Below are 17,279 nucleotides of genomic sequence, written 5' to 3' on the forward strand. Positions count from 1 at the left end.
TTTGTAACCTTAGTAGTGCCAGAAAGCAGAGCAATAGAAGCAGCTCTGCGTGTTTGCTCTGCTCTAGTGAGAAGTCACTTGGTAAGAGGTCCTGTCTGAAAATAGCAGATAGAGCACAGCCACAGGTGATGAGCAGTAACTTCATGTACTTAAGGAAACAGATACCGAAGCTCAGGGAAGCAGGAGAGCGGTAACCATGGGTGGCTACCTAGGTCTGGATGTGGCTTCTGTTTTCTGACCTGGGAAAGGGGTTGATATAGGTTGGGCATGTAGACTCGATTTGCTGGCCAGTGAGTAGCATGTGCCCAGTGGGAGCTCTGGTCTCGGGGAAGGGTCATATCTGCAGAAAGGATACACCCCTTTAGAGTAGTTTTAGTACAGTAAAAATAAGTATTTGCAAAAGTAAAGCCAGCCTTTTGAATTTGGCCTTAGTTTTCTGTAGGATCCAGGTGCTTATGAGTTTTTATAAATTTGTGCCCAACCGTTTAAATGACCTGAGAAAGAACAGGACACTTGCTGCTTCTCTATGGTGGTCTCATATGCATAGTCCTCATGCACGCTGCAGTTTGCCAGGCCAGAGGTTTATAGAAACCAGAGCAACATTGTTCCTAAGCCTTTAAGGTTGTTCCGTGACAGCCAGCTGCAGGAGGTGAGTGAGGCAATATACTTTATTGTTAGATCCAGCAGCTACCACCATGGTGCCTGCTTTGACATGGTGTCCTGTAAGCATTGCTGCTTAAATGAATGCAGGAACACACTGATTGTACTCAGGGAGAGGGTGAGAGTAGTCCCTTCTTGATTATACTGACTGTTCTGCAGTGCCTAAACTGGTAGTGGATCAAGAGTAGAACTGCTCCAGCCATTCTGATTGGCTATTGCTCATAGAACACCTTAGGTAGCATGGGCTTTGTCCTCAGTCCAGCCTTCTCATGGAAGCACAGGGTCAGTCCTCCTCAGCAAACGCAGCTTCACGTGCCAGCCACATGTCCAGAAAACACACCAGTCATGGAGGCCTTGGCGCCTTTTCTTATGTCTGGGACACTGACACCATCCAGCTACAGCAGCAGTTTGCACTTTTCTCACTGATCTGAACATTTTTATTCAGTTGCTTTTTTTCAGATTTCAGTTACAACATAAACAACTATAGGGTTTTATTTTTTTCTAGTTTGTGTTTTTGTCTCATTTTAAAAGCTTCCCATGCTGGGCAGTGGTGGCACACTCCTTTAATCCCAGCACTTGGAAGGCAGAGGCAGGAGGATTTCTGAGTTCAAGGCCAGCCTGGTCTACAGAGTGAGTTCCAGGACAGCCAAGGCTACACAGGGAAACCCTGTCTCGGGGAAAAAAAAAAAAAAAAAAGCTTCCCAGATACTGGATTTCATTAGGTGATATTATTTTTTTTAATCTTGTAAAAACCTAGCTGTGTAGCTTCTGATTGTTTTTGGTTTCTTTCCTCAGAGCCCTGGAAACCAACAGGTACAACCATATTACCGCCACTTACTTCTTACTTGCTGAAAGGATCCTGAGAGAAAAGCAAGAGAAAGAAATACAGACCAGGTCTGCGAGCCCCAGCAACATCAAGGCCCAGTTTAGGTGAGAAAAATACCTTCACTGATATTAATAAGGTAACATTTGACGTAGGGAACTGTTTGTTGATGGTTCCTAGTTCTCCATGTAGGAGGTCCTTGTCCTCATGGTGTCGACGGCTGCTTTCCAGAGCTTACACCATGCTTCTCTGCTGTATGCGGCAGCGGTTCTTCCCAATACCTGGGCATCTCACTCTTGTTTCCTTCAAGAGCAGTGTGGATTCCCCTGTAATCACTTGGAAAACTTTTTTTAAATAGGGAGCATTTAGGATTTCAGAGGTTGGACAGCTAGGTCATCACATAGTTGACTTACTAGCTGTTAGATCTCAGGAACATAACATTTCTGAATTACCTGAGTACCACCATTGACCTCCTGAGGTTGTGAGGAGGGGCTCAGTGAGTTAGACCAGCAGGGCTTCTTGTTGAGGTCTCTGACCAGAGCCCTCACTGAAGTAGATCCTCAGGCTTGCTTGGTGGAATGAACCCTCACTGTCCTTCAAGCCTGTGTGACCTGTCTTGGGTTCTTTACCTGTAGAAGTGGGTTGTTATGATGCCCCTTTTGTTGACTAGATTTCAGAACATTCACCCACATAGCTCTCGGTAGCCAACTCTGACCAAGCAGTACCCTCCATGTACTCAGTGCCATCAACCTTTGTCAGTTTCTTTTGCCACTCTGTTCTTTAAAGATATGATCTTGACTCTGTTAGATTCTACCAGTTGTTGCCATTTTGGACAGGTGAGTCACATCATATGCTCAGGAAAGATGAGCGGCTAACTGTAATTTTCACATAGTGACAGCAAGTGGGGGAAGAGTACTCAGAGGTGTTTGTGGTCCTCTGGTGGAAAGGGGAGAAGAGCTGAGCCTGCATCCTGCCATGCTGCCCTGCTTCCCCAATGCCCCTTGCCTGAGCCCCTACTCAGTGCTCACTGCTTGGCTATTTCCCCACTTGGTGGCCTTATAAGCCCCTCTGAACACCCAACTCCAGCAGTGGCAGAAGCAAGCAGTTCTTCCTCCCTTACAGTTGCTCCAAATTGGGGGAAGATGTCTGTGGTAATATATTTACAACTGTAAGTCACAAAGTAGCTGTTGTAAGTGCCTCTGGCATCATTACAGTTTCTGGTGTCCACCCTTCCCTCAGGCAGTCCAGAGAACCTGCCCACACCAGCTACTCCAGATTGAAAGACAATGTTTAATTAACAGTTTTGCTATCCAGTGCCCTTAGGTGGGTTTTAAGAATGTAGGTATTTATACTAGCAGGGCTATTCATTAGAGAAGAGGTTTGTCTCCAGGACTCTGTCCTTTGAGTTCATTAATCCATTTCCATTTCTTTTGATCACTGCTGAGCTTTCACACCATCCTCTAAAGTCTGTGCTGGACATTGCAGGTGAATCTCATACATACTGTTGTACTTATAAAGGCTGCAATGTGAGAGCCAGAGAGAGAAAGGAAGAGAATGTGTGTATGTAGATATATGTGTACATGTTCATATATAGATTGTATGTGTGTATGAATGTGTGCATATGAGCCTGTCCACGTGTGTAGGTATGCATGTGTTTATGTAGATGGGATGTGTGTAGCATGCATGTATGTGAGATACTATATCTAGACAATATATATAGGTATGCAGTGAGTATATGATATTATATGCGTGTTTGTAGGTATGCATGTGAACATATATGCATGTATATGTGTGTCTGGGTGTGTATGAGCATGTATGCAGGTATGTATGGGTATCTGAGTGTGTGTGAGCATGTATGCAGGTGTGAATGTGTGTCTAGATGTATGTGAGCATGTATGCAGGTATGTCTGTGTGTCTGGGTGTGTATGAGCGTGTATGCAGGTGTGCATGTGTGTATGTATTCAGGTATGTGTATAAGTGTGTGGTGTTGAGGTTTAGGGAGAGCTTGGGTTTCCCCAGCATCTCTCTGTCCCATGTTTTTTCTGACAGCAGTGGTATGGTGAAATTGCCACGTGACCATGTCCTCAAGCCACATCTGCCCTCTGGGATCCTTGCTAATAGACCTAAAATGCTTTTCCCATGTGTGAATTGTATCCTAACTGTGTGCATGCAGCTTTATGAAGGCATGTGTGCTATGGCTTGCTTGTGGAGGTTCAAGGACACCTTGGGCTTTGGTCCTCACCTTCTGCCATCTTTGAAACAGGGTCTTCTCTGCCATCTGTGCAGGTATTGCTGCCCAGTGATTCTGGAACTTCTCCAGTCTCCATCCACCACCTTGTGATGGTGTGAGATAACTTGTGTTCTACCTGCCACATCTGACTTTCCGTGGGTGGTTAGCATATGAAAGCAGCAAACACTGAGCTGTTTAGCTCCCCAGGACTGGCCAGCAACTACATGACAGGTTTTTTTTTTCCCCTCTGTTACACAGGCAGTCATGGCCAACCAAAATTGATGTACCCCAAGACCTTGAAGATGATCTCACTGCCACCCCTCTGTCACATGCTACAGTCCCGCAGTCTCCTGCTCGGGCTGGTGACAATGTCCTCAATGGCCACAGGAGCAAAGGCCTGTGTGACCCAGCCAAGAAAGATGAGCTTCCGGAGCTGGCTGGGCCAGCACTGTCTACTGTTCCACCCACAAACCTAAAGCCCACAGCCAGTGGGCGCAAGTGTCTCTTCAGGGTAGAAGAAGATGAGGAGGAGGATGAGGAGGACAAGAAGCCTGTGTCCCTATCCACACAGGTGGTGCTGCGCCGGAAGCCATCAGTCACCAATCGTCTGACATCTCGAAAGAGTGCCCCGGTGCTCAACCAGATCTTTGAGGAGGGCGAGTCTGACGACGAGTTTGACATGGACGAGAACCTGCCGCCCAAGCTGAGCCGGCTGAAGATGAACATTGCTTCACCAGGCACAGTGCACAAGCGATACCACCGCAGGAAAAGCCAGGGCCGTGGCTCGAGTTGCAGCAGCTCTGAGACCAGTGATGACGACTCCGAGAGCCGCCGGCGGCTGGACAAGGATAGCGGTTTTGCTTATTCCTGGCACCGGCGTGACAGCAGTGAGGGGCCACCAGGCAGTGAGGGCGATGGCGGTGGCCAGAGCAAGCCTAGCAGCGGTGGTGGTGTGGACAAGGCCAGCCCAGGCGAGCAGGGCACAGGTGGCGGCAGCCAGGGAGGCTCAGGTGGGACCCCATCGGGTACAGCAGGCTCCTCACGGCGCTGTGCAGGCCCCGACTCCTCCTCATCCTCCCCCGCCTCCGCCTCTGCCGCTCCACGTGGTGCAGAGCTTGTACAGAGCCTCAAACTTGTGAGCCTGTGCCTAGGCTCGCAGCTGCATGGCGCCAAGTACATTCTGGACCCGCAGAAGGCCTTGTTTTCCAGCGTGAAGGTGCAAGAGAAGTCCACTTGGAAGATGTGCATCAGCGCCCCAGGCCCCAGCCCCTCCGCCGACCTAGACCCGGTGAGGACCAAGAAGCTGAGGAACAACGTGCTCCAGCTACCTCTGTGCGAAAAGACCATCTCCGTGAACATCCAGCGCAGCCGCAAGGAGGGGCTGCTCTGCGCCTCCAGCCCCGCCAGCTGCTGCCACGTCATCTGACCTGTGAAGCCTCTCACTTCATCTGTTCTGACGTGACAATGCATGGTCTTTGTGCATGCTGCTACACGCTACTTTTCTTTTCCAGCCGAAAAGTCTACTGTGTGATTTTACATTCATGATTTTCAGTGTGGATAACCAGGATGAAATTGTGTATCTGGAACCCAACGTAAATGAAGCGCTTAGAAATTCATGTTCTGCACTTAACCTGGAGGGAAAATGCTTTCGTTTCCTTGTGAAAAGCCCAAATTCCTGTCCTGACCTCCGGTGATAGGGAAACTCCATGCTCTGAGGCACACTGGTGCCCAAGACAGAACCAAAGCAATAACGTGGTGATGCCCACAGGCCTGGGAGGAGCGACCCCGCTGCCAGCCACCCAAGGCCTGTGCACGATAGCGTGGCGATGCCCACAGGCTTGGGAGGAGCGACACCCGCTGCCAACCACCCAGGGCCTGTGCACCGAGAACCTTAGAGCCACGGTTTGAGCGCCCGCACCTGTTTGTCTTAAACAATAGTATGAAAGCAGTTGGGGCTCTTTTATTTTCACTGACAGAGATTTTCTTGTTTGTAGTAGGTGAGATCAGCTACTTAGCTTTGTGAGGCAGCTTACCCCATAGAATTACAAGGAGACAATCTTTTGTGAGGCGATGAGGTAAACTCAAGTCTTAACTGTACTTAGAGTGTGTATGTCTGTCTGACAGATCAAAAAAAAAAAAAAAAAAAAAAAAAAAAAAAAAAAAAAAAAAAAGAGGCTCTATGTAAGTTTCCCCTGCAGGACACAAGGCAGGATTTCCTTCAAACCTGTGTGGAGAGAAGTGGGGGGCCTGCTGCAGTAGCCACAGTGCACACAGGTGGCAGCCAAGTCAGAACTCTGACGAGGAAGCAGAACTTCCTGAGGCTTTTCAGGAGCTTGGTGGTGAGGTGGCCTCAGGTTTCTTCCATTCCATGGCAGCATTTGGCTCAGCTGTGAAGAGCAGCTGATAAGAAACTACTCAGGAAAGGGTAGTGCTCGAAGCACTGTGCTGCCTTCCTGCCGCACGCTGAGCATGGAGCTCTAGCCCCCAGCCTCTCCCGCACCGGCGACTCCAGACTGATAGCTATCTCCAGAGGCATCTCCTCTCGATGCCTGTCCTCCCTGATCTCGGGAAGCCCAGATGCTGGGTTTTCACACGGTGCCCTAGGGGGTTTGAAAGCAGTGTTACAGTGGCCTGTGGGGTAGGTACAGCTGGCCCAGGGTCCTTTCCTCACTCTTCAGCTGCTGCCCTGTTCCTGGGTGACACAGAGTGCAGCTGAGCATGTGATTCAGAGCAGGCGGGGCGCAGGCCACCACTTTCTTGAGTGCTCGGTGACTGCTACTTTCGGGTTAGTGTATATTATTCAGAACTTCACAGTGTAACCTGACTTTACTAAGTAAAATGATACTTAAAATACTTCCTAGAGCTAGCTAACTGCTTGTGCTTTAAGCTGCAGTCCCAGTCAGTGTGACATTCACATAGTTGAGAGCTGTGAGGGTAGATGTGCTTTAAGCTACAGTCCCCAGTCAGTGTGACAGTCACATAGTTGAGAGCTGTGAGGGTAGATGTGCTTTAAGCTGCAGTCCCCAGTCGGTGTGACAGTCACATAGTTGGAGCTGTGAGGGTGGATGTGGGTAAAGCCATAGAGCACATTTGCTTGAAATTCTTAAGCAGGGATCTTCCAAGGGCCAGAAACCAGTGTGGTTCTCAGAGACAGAACCACATCTGTGGGAGCCAGGAGAGATGTCTATAAGGGGCATTGCAATAAACTGTCGCAGCTGTTTTCCAAGTAATGTACATACTCTTCTGTGGTCACGTCCAGCCTCGGAGTGGCGCCTCTGAACTCAACCGTATCCGTTTGGTCTCCAGTGGTTTTTATATTCAGGTGTATATACGGTGCTCACTTTAGATCAGCAGTGTTGGCCATTTATGCTGCAGAGCTGTGTCATAGCCTTATTAGTTGTGTGTGGTTGGTGACCCTCTGGGCACACAGTGTCTGTTGAGTGCTGTCTTACCCATTTGTTGACAAGTGGATGTCTGTGCATGTGTTGTATGTCATGGGGTGTTGTCACAGAGGGTGGGAGCAGAACCATCACACCAATAGTGGACCAAACTACTTCCTTGCTCTAGCCAGTGACTTGTCCCCTAACCTGTCTTCAGAAGTCACATAGAGTTACAGTAGTGTATAAATTAAATATTGTGGGAAAAGTTAGTCTTGTATTTTTCTGTGTGTATATATATATAATTATGTACTTCTGGAATTCTATCTGTATTTAAAGATGTGACAATCTTGACACCAATTTTAATAGTCATGAGCCTGAACAAAGATGTCCTAGGAGCCAGAGTTGGTGTGTGCTGAGAGCACAGACTTTTCAGCTAATTGGTCAGTTGCCTCTAGTTCTGGCCAGTCTTTTTCCTTGTGTGAACATTGACAGGTATGTGACAGATGAGAAATAATCCAGTAATAAAGTGACATACTGATGTTCAGCAATAGAAGCCGAGTCTGTGTTCTTTTTATGGGACATGCCCAGCCCAGCACTAGAAGATGTGGTTTGCTTTCTGTGGGCCCTGCATTCCTGTCACTTGGTGGGGCTGAAATAAGTCTTTCCCAGCAGTGTCAGGTGGCCTAAGTGTACTACCCAAGGGGCAGCATTTCCTTAAACCATTTGGACAGAAGGAATCCAGAACTGTGACTCTGTTTCATCTGCTTGCCCTCATTTGCCTGGTTCTTACGTTGGCAAACAAAGGCATTAGAACTGCCACACGCTCCCACAGTCTGCTTTGTGTGTCCACACATGTTCTGCCCTTCCTTTACTGTGGTACCAAGGTCTGCCCTCTCCCTGGCAGCCATGAGGCCTGTCTAAGTCATTGCCAGCCACTCTAGCCAAAAGTTGCCCCACCTGCAGCCCACTTCTTCACATTGCTGGCACTCTAGGTCCTCTTGCTGCTGCATCCTGGCCAGGTGACTTTGTTGGTCAGTCAGCATAACCTCCATTTGCAAAATCCAGAGGACAGATCTTGGAATGATTTGAGGCATCTCACGTGGCACATTATTTGGTACACAATTCAGTGGGTTTTAGAGCACTCAATTATTTGTGTAACTATTTCCCTAATCCATTTTCAGGCATCCAAAACAAGGTCTTGTGTCAAGATCTACTTTCTTTTTCCTCTGCTTTCCCACTGGTCTTAGGCAGTCACAGCCCAGGGTCCAACATCAATCCTGTGAGAGAATTTGCTAAGTTGGGCTCTTTCAGCTAGAGATGTGCCATCTTTCTAGACTTCTCTTCCTCCCTGCCTCAGTGGGATGACTCAAAGTTGACTTTAACCAACTCATGCAGACTCAAGACCATACGCCAGAAGCCCTACAGGCATACTCAGATCTCCCCCAGGGACACATTTCTGTCACCTCTGACTCAATACCTAGATACATCTAGCCAGTATGTCAGTCTCCCAAGCCTTTGAAATTCTTCCTGTCCTGTTGGTACTACCCCTTAAATGGCAACTGCAGAAGTTCTGTGAGCCAGAATTCTTGGTGGCGGCCTGCATTGGTTACCTGTCTCTACCTTGGCTGACAGTTTAAAGGAGGCTCAAGAGTAAAGTCCACCATGGCGGGGAAGGCATGGAGGTGGGAGCTTGGAATAGCCATAGATTGTTGTCTAGAGTCAGGAACCAGAGTTTGTGTGCTGCTGCTCAGCTCTCCTTATTTGCCTGGAAGTTAGGGTAGGTTTTTCTACCTCAGCTAATCTTTAATTCCTCACAAACCTCCTCCCCAAAGGCTAAGTCTAGATAATCCTCCCAGGTGAGGACAGAGGTGATCCTGGATCCTACTCCACTCCTTGCCAACTTGGCATCTCAACACAGCACATACCCCTTCCCATAGGTTCATGGCTATCTCAATGCAAACTAACTTCAAAAGCCCCACAGTCCTTAACAATTCCAGCATATCTAAAAAGTCCTGAGCCCATGTCTCATCTGAAATGCAAAGCAGTATCTTAGCTATGAGCACCTATAAAATAAACAAGCTTCCAGCATACAATGGTTCAGAGTAAACATCTCTATACCCAGAGAGAAAATGGGTGCATGGCGTCCTGAGCTTATACTTTGTTTCCATGGGTTGGGCCTTTCCCTAGGGTTTCTTACCAGGAGAACCCATCTCCTTGGTGCTAATCTCAGCAGCAACAGCAGTGCTGCTGTATGCGTGCTCTTTGTCTGGGGCTTTTTAATTTGCTTGAAATCTTTTTCCCTGTCAAACTGAATTTTAACGGTCTTTTTGCCTAGTTTTTTGCTCATTTCTCACTGAATATGTAAAACAGCAGTGTGGAGTAGCTATGTCATAGCTGGAATAGTCTACTGTATTGAAATTTCTTCCATCAAACAAATCAGTCCACTTAAGTTCATCTCAAGATCTCAGCAGATGGACAAATGAACCTGGATTATTTGCTAGAATATACTTGAATGGCATCTAGCCCAACTCCTAAGAAAGTCCTTGTGTCTCTGGAACTTCATGAGGGGCCTCCACTGCTTTCATTTCTCTCAGTATGCCTGTCTTCCAGGTTCCTTCCAGGATCCCTGCTTACAGGATCTGAGAGTTTTCTGGCTCAAAGTTCCAAAACTCCCACATTTCTCCTGGGAAATGCCTGAGAACCACACCATCAGATGGACCATGGCAATGAACCTACTTTTTTGAACTAATTTTGTTGCTGAGATAAAATATCTGATAAAGACAATTTGAAAGGAAGGCTCATTTGGCTCAGTATCCTGGCCATGAAGCCAAGGCATCACGAGTTTACTATAGCAGTTACATTGCATCTGCCTGCAGCAGTTGCACTGCATCTGCCTGCAGCAGTTGCACTGCATCTGCCTGCAGCAATTGCACTGCATCTGCCTGCAGCAGTTGCATTGCATCTGCCTCCAGCGTCAGAAGGCAGAGATCAATGAATGCTGGTGCTCAGCTAGGCTTCTAGGAGATTCTAGATTCTGTCAAGTAAAGTCAAATTCCCATCACCCGCCCTCTGCCCTTTCATCCCAGCATCCTCCTGTGAGTGAGTCTTACTCTCTGTGTTGGTCCTGCCTGGACCTCTCCTGCTGGCACCCTGGGATGCCAGGGTGACATCTGTGACTCCACCCTCACTCACTGAAAGTTCCCCCCAGGGTTCTCTACTGCTGTTGTATGTTCTCTACCCAGAAATATAAGAGATCCATTTAAACTAAACCAGAAAAATGGCTCAAAGGTTAAGAGCATTGCTTGTTCTTGCAGACAGCCTGGGTTCAATTCCCAGCACCCACATGGCAGCTCACAACCATCAGTGACTCCAGGTCTAAACAATCCCATACCCTCTTCTTGCCTCCTTGTGCAAGACTCACATGGTGTACAGCCATACCTGCAGGCAAATACCCCATACACATACAAATAAATAAATCTTTATATTGTGTTGTTTTACAAGGTGCTTAATTTCCAAGTATGGGGGTTTCCCATCTTAGTCCCTGCTGAGTTTTCTAGCTGGATTCTGTCTTCTCATCAGAATATGATTATTCCAGTCTTTTTAAAAATACAAAACTTGTCTTCTGGATGATGTGTATAGCCTGATTTGGTAACTTATTATGTGGCCTTTGGGTGTCCTACACCAGTTAGTTCTCCACCCAGCTCTTCTCTGTCCTCTGTCAGCTCATCTGCCCCACTTTGCCTCCTTACCAGTCCTTAAGACACTTAGAGAACTGGGGACAGTGGCCTCCGTTCTCAGACCTGGTGCCCACTTGAACAAACCTGGACAAGACTCTCCTGGGGTTAAGAAAAGTATCTTCCTTCCATTTTGTGGAAAAGAAGTATGTTCCCATAGACAAGGAACCCAAGGCCATGGCTGCCCTGGCAAAGGATCCAGATTGTCAGGCCCCCTTCTCCTCAGGCCACCCTTGGATGGAGCATGAAGGCAGGCATGGAGTTCCTCAGGGTCCACATCATCTGACCATTGGTGGGAGCGCTGTATCAGGCATGACCCTGTGGGGACGAGCCACAGGGCAGGGTTCCTGTAGGGACTGTTCTGGCCCTCCCCTGTGACCTTTCCCCTTTCTCCCAGGTGCTTGTTTCCCCACTAGGAGGAGGCAAGAGCTGCAGGGAGTGGAGCTGGGGACAGGATGCTAGATGCTGGGAGGGGAATCTGTGATGTAGGCAGTTAACACAGTTCAGGTAGCCAGCAAAGGTCAGGCCACTCAAGTTCTGAACACCTGCTTTCTTGTCCATCCAATGGACCCAGTGAGAGGTATGGTAGGAGGTGCCCAGGGTATGTCTGTGGCTCAGAAACAGATCTTGCAACTTATGTCAGGCTACAGGAGTTTGACTGTGAAGTAACTTGGCCTGGAGCCAACCCCAGTGCCATCCATTTCTATTGACAACCTGTGAGACTTGTTGGCAGTTGTACCTCATACTTGAGGGAAGCAAGTTTGAATTGTATGTGGTAGGGGAAACTAGTCCTTAGTTAGGCAAAGTGAGGCCTAGGCCACACAGCCTCTGGGTCAATGGGTTTGGTCTGCCTGTATCTAGGATCCAGAGTCTGGGACCCTGGGTATAGCCCTGGCATCTGCTAGAACCTGCTGGTGTGAGGACTTGGACACTGAGGTAGCTGTCCCTAGGCATACTTATCTCCTGGCTGCGTCCATCTGGGCTCCACTGCTTCATGTCTCACTGTGCTAGGAAGCCTTCCCCTTTCCTGTGGGACAGGCTTGTGAGATTCAACTGACATTTGCTTCCCTTATGCCTGGAGCTCTTGAAGCCAAGGCTCTTTTCCCATGATTGGTCTACATGGTGCACCTCCTAGGGACTTCTGTGGAAGCATCTGCATGGCTAGGAGAACAGTAGGTGTGGAGTCCCCTGTCATTTCCCAGGGTGCATCTGTCCGTTTCCTCCTTAGGCCCTTGCTCTGAGCAATAGGCTGCATTCTGGCCTTCACAGGCCTATCCCTGCCTGACCATGGTACCACTGTCCTGGGTACTGAGTCCTGGTACTCTCTTCCCAGCCAGGTGGGGACTGACATGTTGACTGAGCCTGCTAATGGAGCTGGGGACTGACTCTTGATATTTGGGGTAGGCAAGAAACCAAAAGCAAGGGTTGTACCCAGGTGATCTCAGGGGCTGGAGGGGAATGGCAGAAGCCCTGAGATTCCATGGTCTCCTTAGCCCAGGAATTCAAATAGTACCCTTGGCCCTACCTCCTGGATCTCTGGGTATCAGTCATTACAAGGGCTGAGGGTGGCAGCTGAGGCTCATGGGGCAATGTCATGGCTGGTATGTAAGGGCTAGTGATAAGGAGGCTGTCAGTGACCAGGACATTGCAAGGGGTGAGGTAAAGTGGGCAAACAGGCAAGAAGGAATGGGCCTGGTGGGGCAGGTGCAGGGCATAGGGTGGGATACCACCTTCCCAGATGCCCTCCTCAGTCCAGTGACAAGCGACAACAGGATGCAGAGCAGCTAATGGGCCTACCAACATCTGCTCCTCTTCCACCCACACGACCGAGTCTTGAATGGCTGCTGTGTACCACACTCTACTTGCTCTGAGTCTGGGAACACAAACACATGGGCAAAGTGTTTGTGCCTCTCAGAGCCTATCTGACCAACACCTGGTGCATTCCACCCCATATCCATCTTCTTTGGTCACAGGCCCAGGGAAGGGCCCTGTTCTTTCTGGTATCAGAAGTGGGGCATGTGGAAACAGCAGTCACAAGTTCAGGGAAGCCTGCTGAGTTTGCACAGGCGATCCCCTTAGAAAGGCAGCAGCAGGGACCATTTGTGGGCAGATGGGCTGATAGGGTTAGATAGACTGGGTAACCCAGGAGTCTCTGATTCACAACCAGCTATGTTCCTGCGACTACTCCCCTAGTTTAGACTTTGTGGAAGCCCAGGAGGCAGGGCCAAGGGTCCTATTTGAATTCCTGGGCTAAGGAGACTATGAGGTCTCAGGGCTTTAGTGACTGCCCATTTACTGGCTCTTTAAAACATCAGCCTGATCTAGAAAGTTCCATCAGGAAACCAACAACTACTGCCTAATCAAGCCTTGAAGTGTGTCCTCCCAAGTAAAGGTGAGGACAAAGTTCAGGGTCAGAGCTTCTAAAAACAAGTGATACTGAGCCACCCACTTCTCTGGGTAAAGTGGGGCACTCTGGAGCTGCATGGAGAAGGCTACCCAACCGCCTGCTGAGGAGGCTGAACATAGAGCCTGCCATCTAAACAGCTGTCAGGATAGCTTACAGGGTCCAGCAAGGGCATCAGCTCCCGTCTCTATAGAGCCAGCTTCCTGGGTGAGCTGTCATACCCACAAATCAGTGGACACTCTAGATTCAGCTGGGGAGGAAGACAACACAGCTGGCCATACGTGCAGGTTACAGCCCGTATTGGGCTTCCTTGAGGTGTCAGAGCATCAGTGTCCCCGAAGAGCCTGAGCCTGGCTGTGAGCTTCGGGGTTCACTTCACTCTGATCCCCATCTCATTGATGCATATGTCACAACCTCACCTGGGATTAGGGGTGGGGCAGCTGAAGCATTTGCCAGGTCTGGGAGAAGCAGGAGTCAGAGCAGAGCTCTGCCTTTAATAGCTCAGTTGCAAAGTGTCAACACACCACCATAAAGAAGCAAGAAGGATGTTCAGGTGTGCCCCATTTCCCTACCACTACTGCCACCTCTGACTCAGCATGGCCCCTACCATGGGTATAATGGGTACCACCCCATCATGGGCCCCTTGGGGTTAGAAGTGACTGGCACCTACTGTGAATGCCATGTGGAAAGCTGGTGACTCTAGGGATAAAGTTCAAGGGCAGCTGAGGCACCAGATCAAAGTGACACAGCTGGAGGGTATGTGCGGCCCTGAGGTCCAGGTGAGAGAACACTGGGGAAAGATACCGTGAGTCCCAGCCTCTTCTCCCACAGAGCTAGACCTTGGTGTGCCTGCTGCATCTCAGCCACTTCACACAGCCCAGCATCTGGGCTAAGTTCAGGTTGGTGTCCCCGCCCTGTGCAGGTGTGATGCAGGTGTTCCTCAGCACAGGCTGGGGACAGCACGGCCAGCATGGTGCAGCTCAGGTAGCTTCCTTCCTGTCTTCCTGGCACTCCTCCTTCAGGTTTTCTGCCACCAGCTTCATTTGCTGTTGAGAGAATACAGGACATGGGGTGAACCCTGAGAGTCTACAGGGGGTACTGGCACAGCAGAGGCTCCATTCTGCACATACCAGGCAGAGGTTGGGAACTCCAGCAAGGAGATGCCCCCAGGGCACTGCCCAAAGCTTACTTCCTGGTTTCCTTACCTGCTTAGAATGATTCTTACAAGTAGAAATGCTGCTGTGAGCCCAGAATACCAGGGCCTGACAAGCCTCTGGCTTTTCCCTGTATGGATTGGGAGGGCAGGACCCCAGAAAAGACAGGACACCAAAGTAAGACCAAGTCTTTACTATGTCCCTATGAGGTGAGTGACTAGAAAATTTGGCCTTGTGAACCTAGGCACCCCATCTGTGCAGAGGTGTGTCTACCACCTTTCTCAGTTGCTGTCCCATAGACACAGTGCCGCCCCCCACATAGCCCATATCCTCCCTGGGGAACAGAAGAGCTAGAGAAGCTCCCAGTGTCTCTCCCATCCCCCAGTCCTGCAGATCCCAGACATGTCTTCCAGTGGCACTGGAGAGCACGGCTTCCTCTGAATACATACATAGTCTGGTGTGTGGCTTAAAGCATTATTTCCAATAATGACCAGTCACCTGTGAAAAACAAACAGTACTAGCCTGCACATACCAGGTGATTCCCCTCAGGACCTGTGTGTCTCAAGGTCATGAACATGAACCCATCTCTGCTTTGACAGATCTATGAGGTGTAATGCATCTCAGCCTACTGTTCCTCAGAGCCAGCTCCATTTTCCTTCATGTGACTCAGGGGTGACTGTGGAGTCTAGCCCCATTCTACATCTACAGAAGGCTAGGGTAGCTTTTAATGGGGGAGGGGAAGGTGGAATGGGGTGACCAGTTGGCCAGATCAGGGCATATTTTTGTACAAGGGCATGGGATGCTAGGTAAACACCAGAGTTGAGTCTGGCTCAAGACCATCCCTGCCTAGGGCCCCACAGCTATGATGTGTCCCCAGCAGAATGGTGCAGTTGGTTTGAATTAGTCCACAAACCTGTAGAAACAAGCCCCAACATTGGGTACACCTTCCCCAAGGTGAGACCCTTGTCTGTCACAGCCCATCAGGCCTGTTGGCTAATGCTGTGAAACTGCCTCAGTCAAGGAAACTCAACAATGCAGCCCAGATTCACCACGACCCTGACAACTGATGTCCCTGACCAACTATGGAACTTTTAGACTGTCTTTTATGACTAAAAGAATGAATAGCTGGGTATAAACATCTATCTTCTGACTGACAAGTAACACAGGAAATAGAAGATTTAACTGAGAGGAGGGAAGTGTTGAATCTAAGCAGAGCCTGGCGTTTCAGGCAGGGAGAGAACCAGGTCGCTTCCAAGGGTCTTGTGAGGTGCCAGTTGCTCCTGGTGTATATGCATCTACACTGGGGCTTCATGGTGCGGATGAGCAGACAGTCACAGTCACAGGACATGCAGGAGTCGACAGCTCTTCTAGAAGAACCTTCTTCTGGGATGAAGTCCAAGGCAAATGGGATTTCTTCCCAGAATGACCATACCCTAAGTGACCATTGTCCCTATTTGACCTTGTAATTGCTGTACCCATGGGGGTATCCCCCAATGTCACTTTTTTAGGCCCAAGGTCAGTTCAGGGTAGGCTCTCCTGAAGCCTGCCTTGTAGGCTGTGCTCTCCTGAAGCCTGCCTGGCTCAGGATAGTCCTAAGGTACTGGTGGTGTCTGAGGTCTCAGGGCCATGTTGCTCTGCTGTGGCAGGATAGGGGGATGCCAAGTACCATGGGCTGTCTGACCTTTGCTTGCCCATGAGCAATGTACCCAGCCAGCTGAGCCAAGGTCACTCAATTGTGACTTTTGTCTCCTCTGTGGATGGTCTCCCTCATTGGAGATTCCTAATTGAGTTGGGTGGTTCTAGCTGAAGGGCATCCCAATGTTACCAGCTCTCCAGTTTCTCTTCAGCAACTCTGACCTAAAGTGTCTGGGGAGAAGAGGGCAAAATCATGCCTTTAAACATCAACTGGACTCTGGAGACCTTTAAATTAAAACCTGCATAAACATCAAGCAGGATAAGATAATAGAGTTGACCTTTCCCTATAAAATGGCAGCAGAATGAAGAGAGAATGGAATTTGTTTTAAAAACTTGTGACTCATTCAAACACTCATGCTCCAAATAGTCCTTTAAAAGTGCAGGTGGCTTCCTGTGCCTAAGCTTAGCCTAGGGGAGATGTGTAGCTGGGTCCCTCTTTCCCTGTGGGTAACTACAGAAAGATCTGAGACTGTTGATGCTTCCCCCAGACCTGGGATGGTTATGGTGAATCCTGTGGCCCTCAGCTCCTGTGACCTCCATCCCTCACAGCAGACTCTCCCTAAGCCTACCTCAGAGCATCAGGACCTCAGAGCATTAGGGCCATGTAGAAACTGGCTTCCTAGACATAGCTATTGCCCAGCTTTAAATCTCTCAGCATCCATGCCAACACCCTGACCCCAACAATCACATTCTGAAAGAATCTGACTGAGCAACCCCAGGCTGCTAGCTCAGTGTTGCTATGAGAGGAGCTGATAGCCTCAAGGCCTCTATTCCCTTGGAGCAGAGTCCTGTGCTAGGTGGAGCTGGTCATCTGGTCTCCAGGGACCTGGGTGAACAGTACACGCTGAAGGATACCTCAAGGTGGTTTGTTTAGTTGAGCTACATTTGGCTCCCCAAGGCTTCCCAGGAGCAGGGGAGCTGGCCTGGGATAGAGTGATCCCAGTTCATACTCATTCACTGTTCACCTCAGTCCTGGTTTAACTGGCCTGGGGTGTAGCCCAGACCGTGGACTTGTGCAAGCTCCCTAGGTGGTTCTAGACTCCACTTTGCTTTCTACAGCAAAGCCTCTGACCATACCCTAAGTGACCATTGTCCCTATTTGACCTTGTAACAGGTGACAGGAAAAGCAAAGGGGCCTCCTCTGCCTGCCCTGCCTGCCCTGTCTGCCCTGTCTGCCCTGCCTGCCCTGCCTCCTCTGC

General features: G+C 49.4%; 2 protein-coding genes across 14 annotated transcripts in view; one reads left to right on the top strand and one right to left on the bottom strand.

Moving 5' to 3' along the window:
• Window positions 1-7,643, top strand: part of Snrk (SNF related kinase) — a 58,955-nt gene extending 51,312 nt beyond the window's left edge. For all 12 annotated transcript variants that reach the window (XM_031344114.1, XM_031344113.1, XM_031344115.1 and 9 more), the window contains 2 exons: window positions 1,456-1,590; window positions 3,972-7,643. In XM_031344114.1, coding sequence (XP_031199974.1) covers window positions 1,456-1,590; window positions 3,972-5,139 — 1,303 coding nt within the window. In that variant the 3' untranslated portion in view covers window positions 5,140-7,643. The remainder of the gene's footprint in view (window positions 1-1,455; window positions 1,591-3,971) is intronic.
• A 6,047-nt stretch (window positions 7,644-13,690) lies between these two features.
• Window positions 13,691-17,279, bottom strand: part of Ano10 (anoctamin 10) — a 138,041-nt gene continuing 134,452 nt past the window's right edge. For both annotated transcript variants that reach the window (XM_031344134.1, XM_031344135.1), the window contains one exon: window positions 13,691-14,277. In XM_031344134.1, coding sequence (XP_031199994.1) covers window positions 14,212-14,277 — 66 coding nt within the window. In that variant the 3' untranslated portion in view covers window positions 13,691-14,211. The remainder of the gene's footprint in view (window positions 14,278-17,279) is intronic.

This window comes from Mastomys coucha, unplaced genomic scaffold, assembly GCF_008632895.1.
Source record: "Mastomys coucha isolate ucsf_1 unplaced genomic scaffold, UCSF_Mcou_1 pScaffold23, whole genome shotgun sequence".
Classification (NCBI taxonomy): domain Eukaryota; kingdom Metazoa; phylum Chordata; class Mammalia; order Rodentia; family Muridae; genus Mastomys; species Mastomys coucha.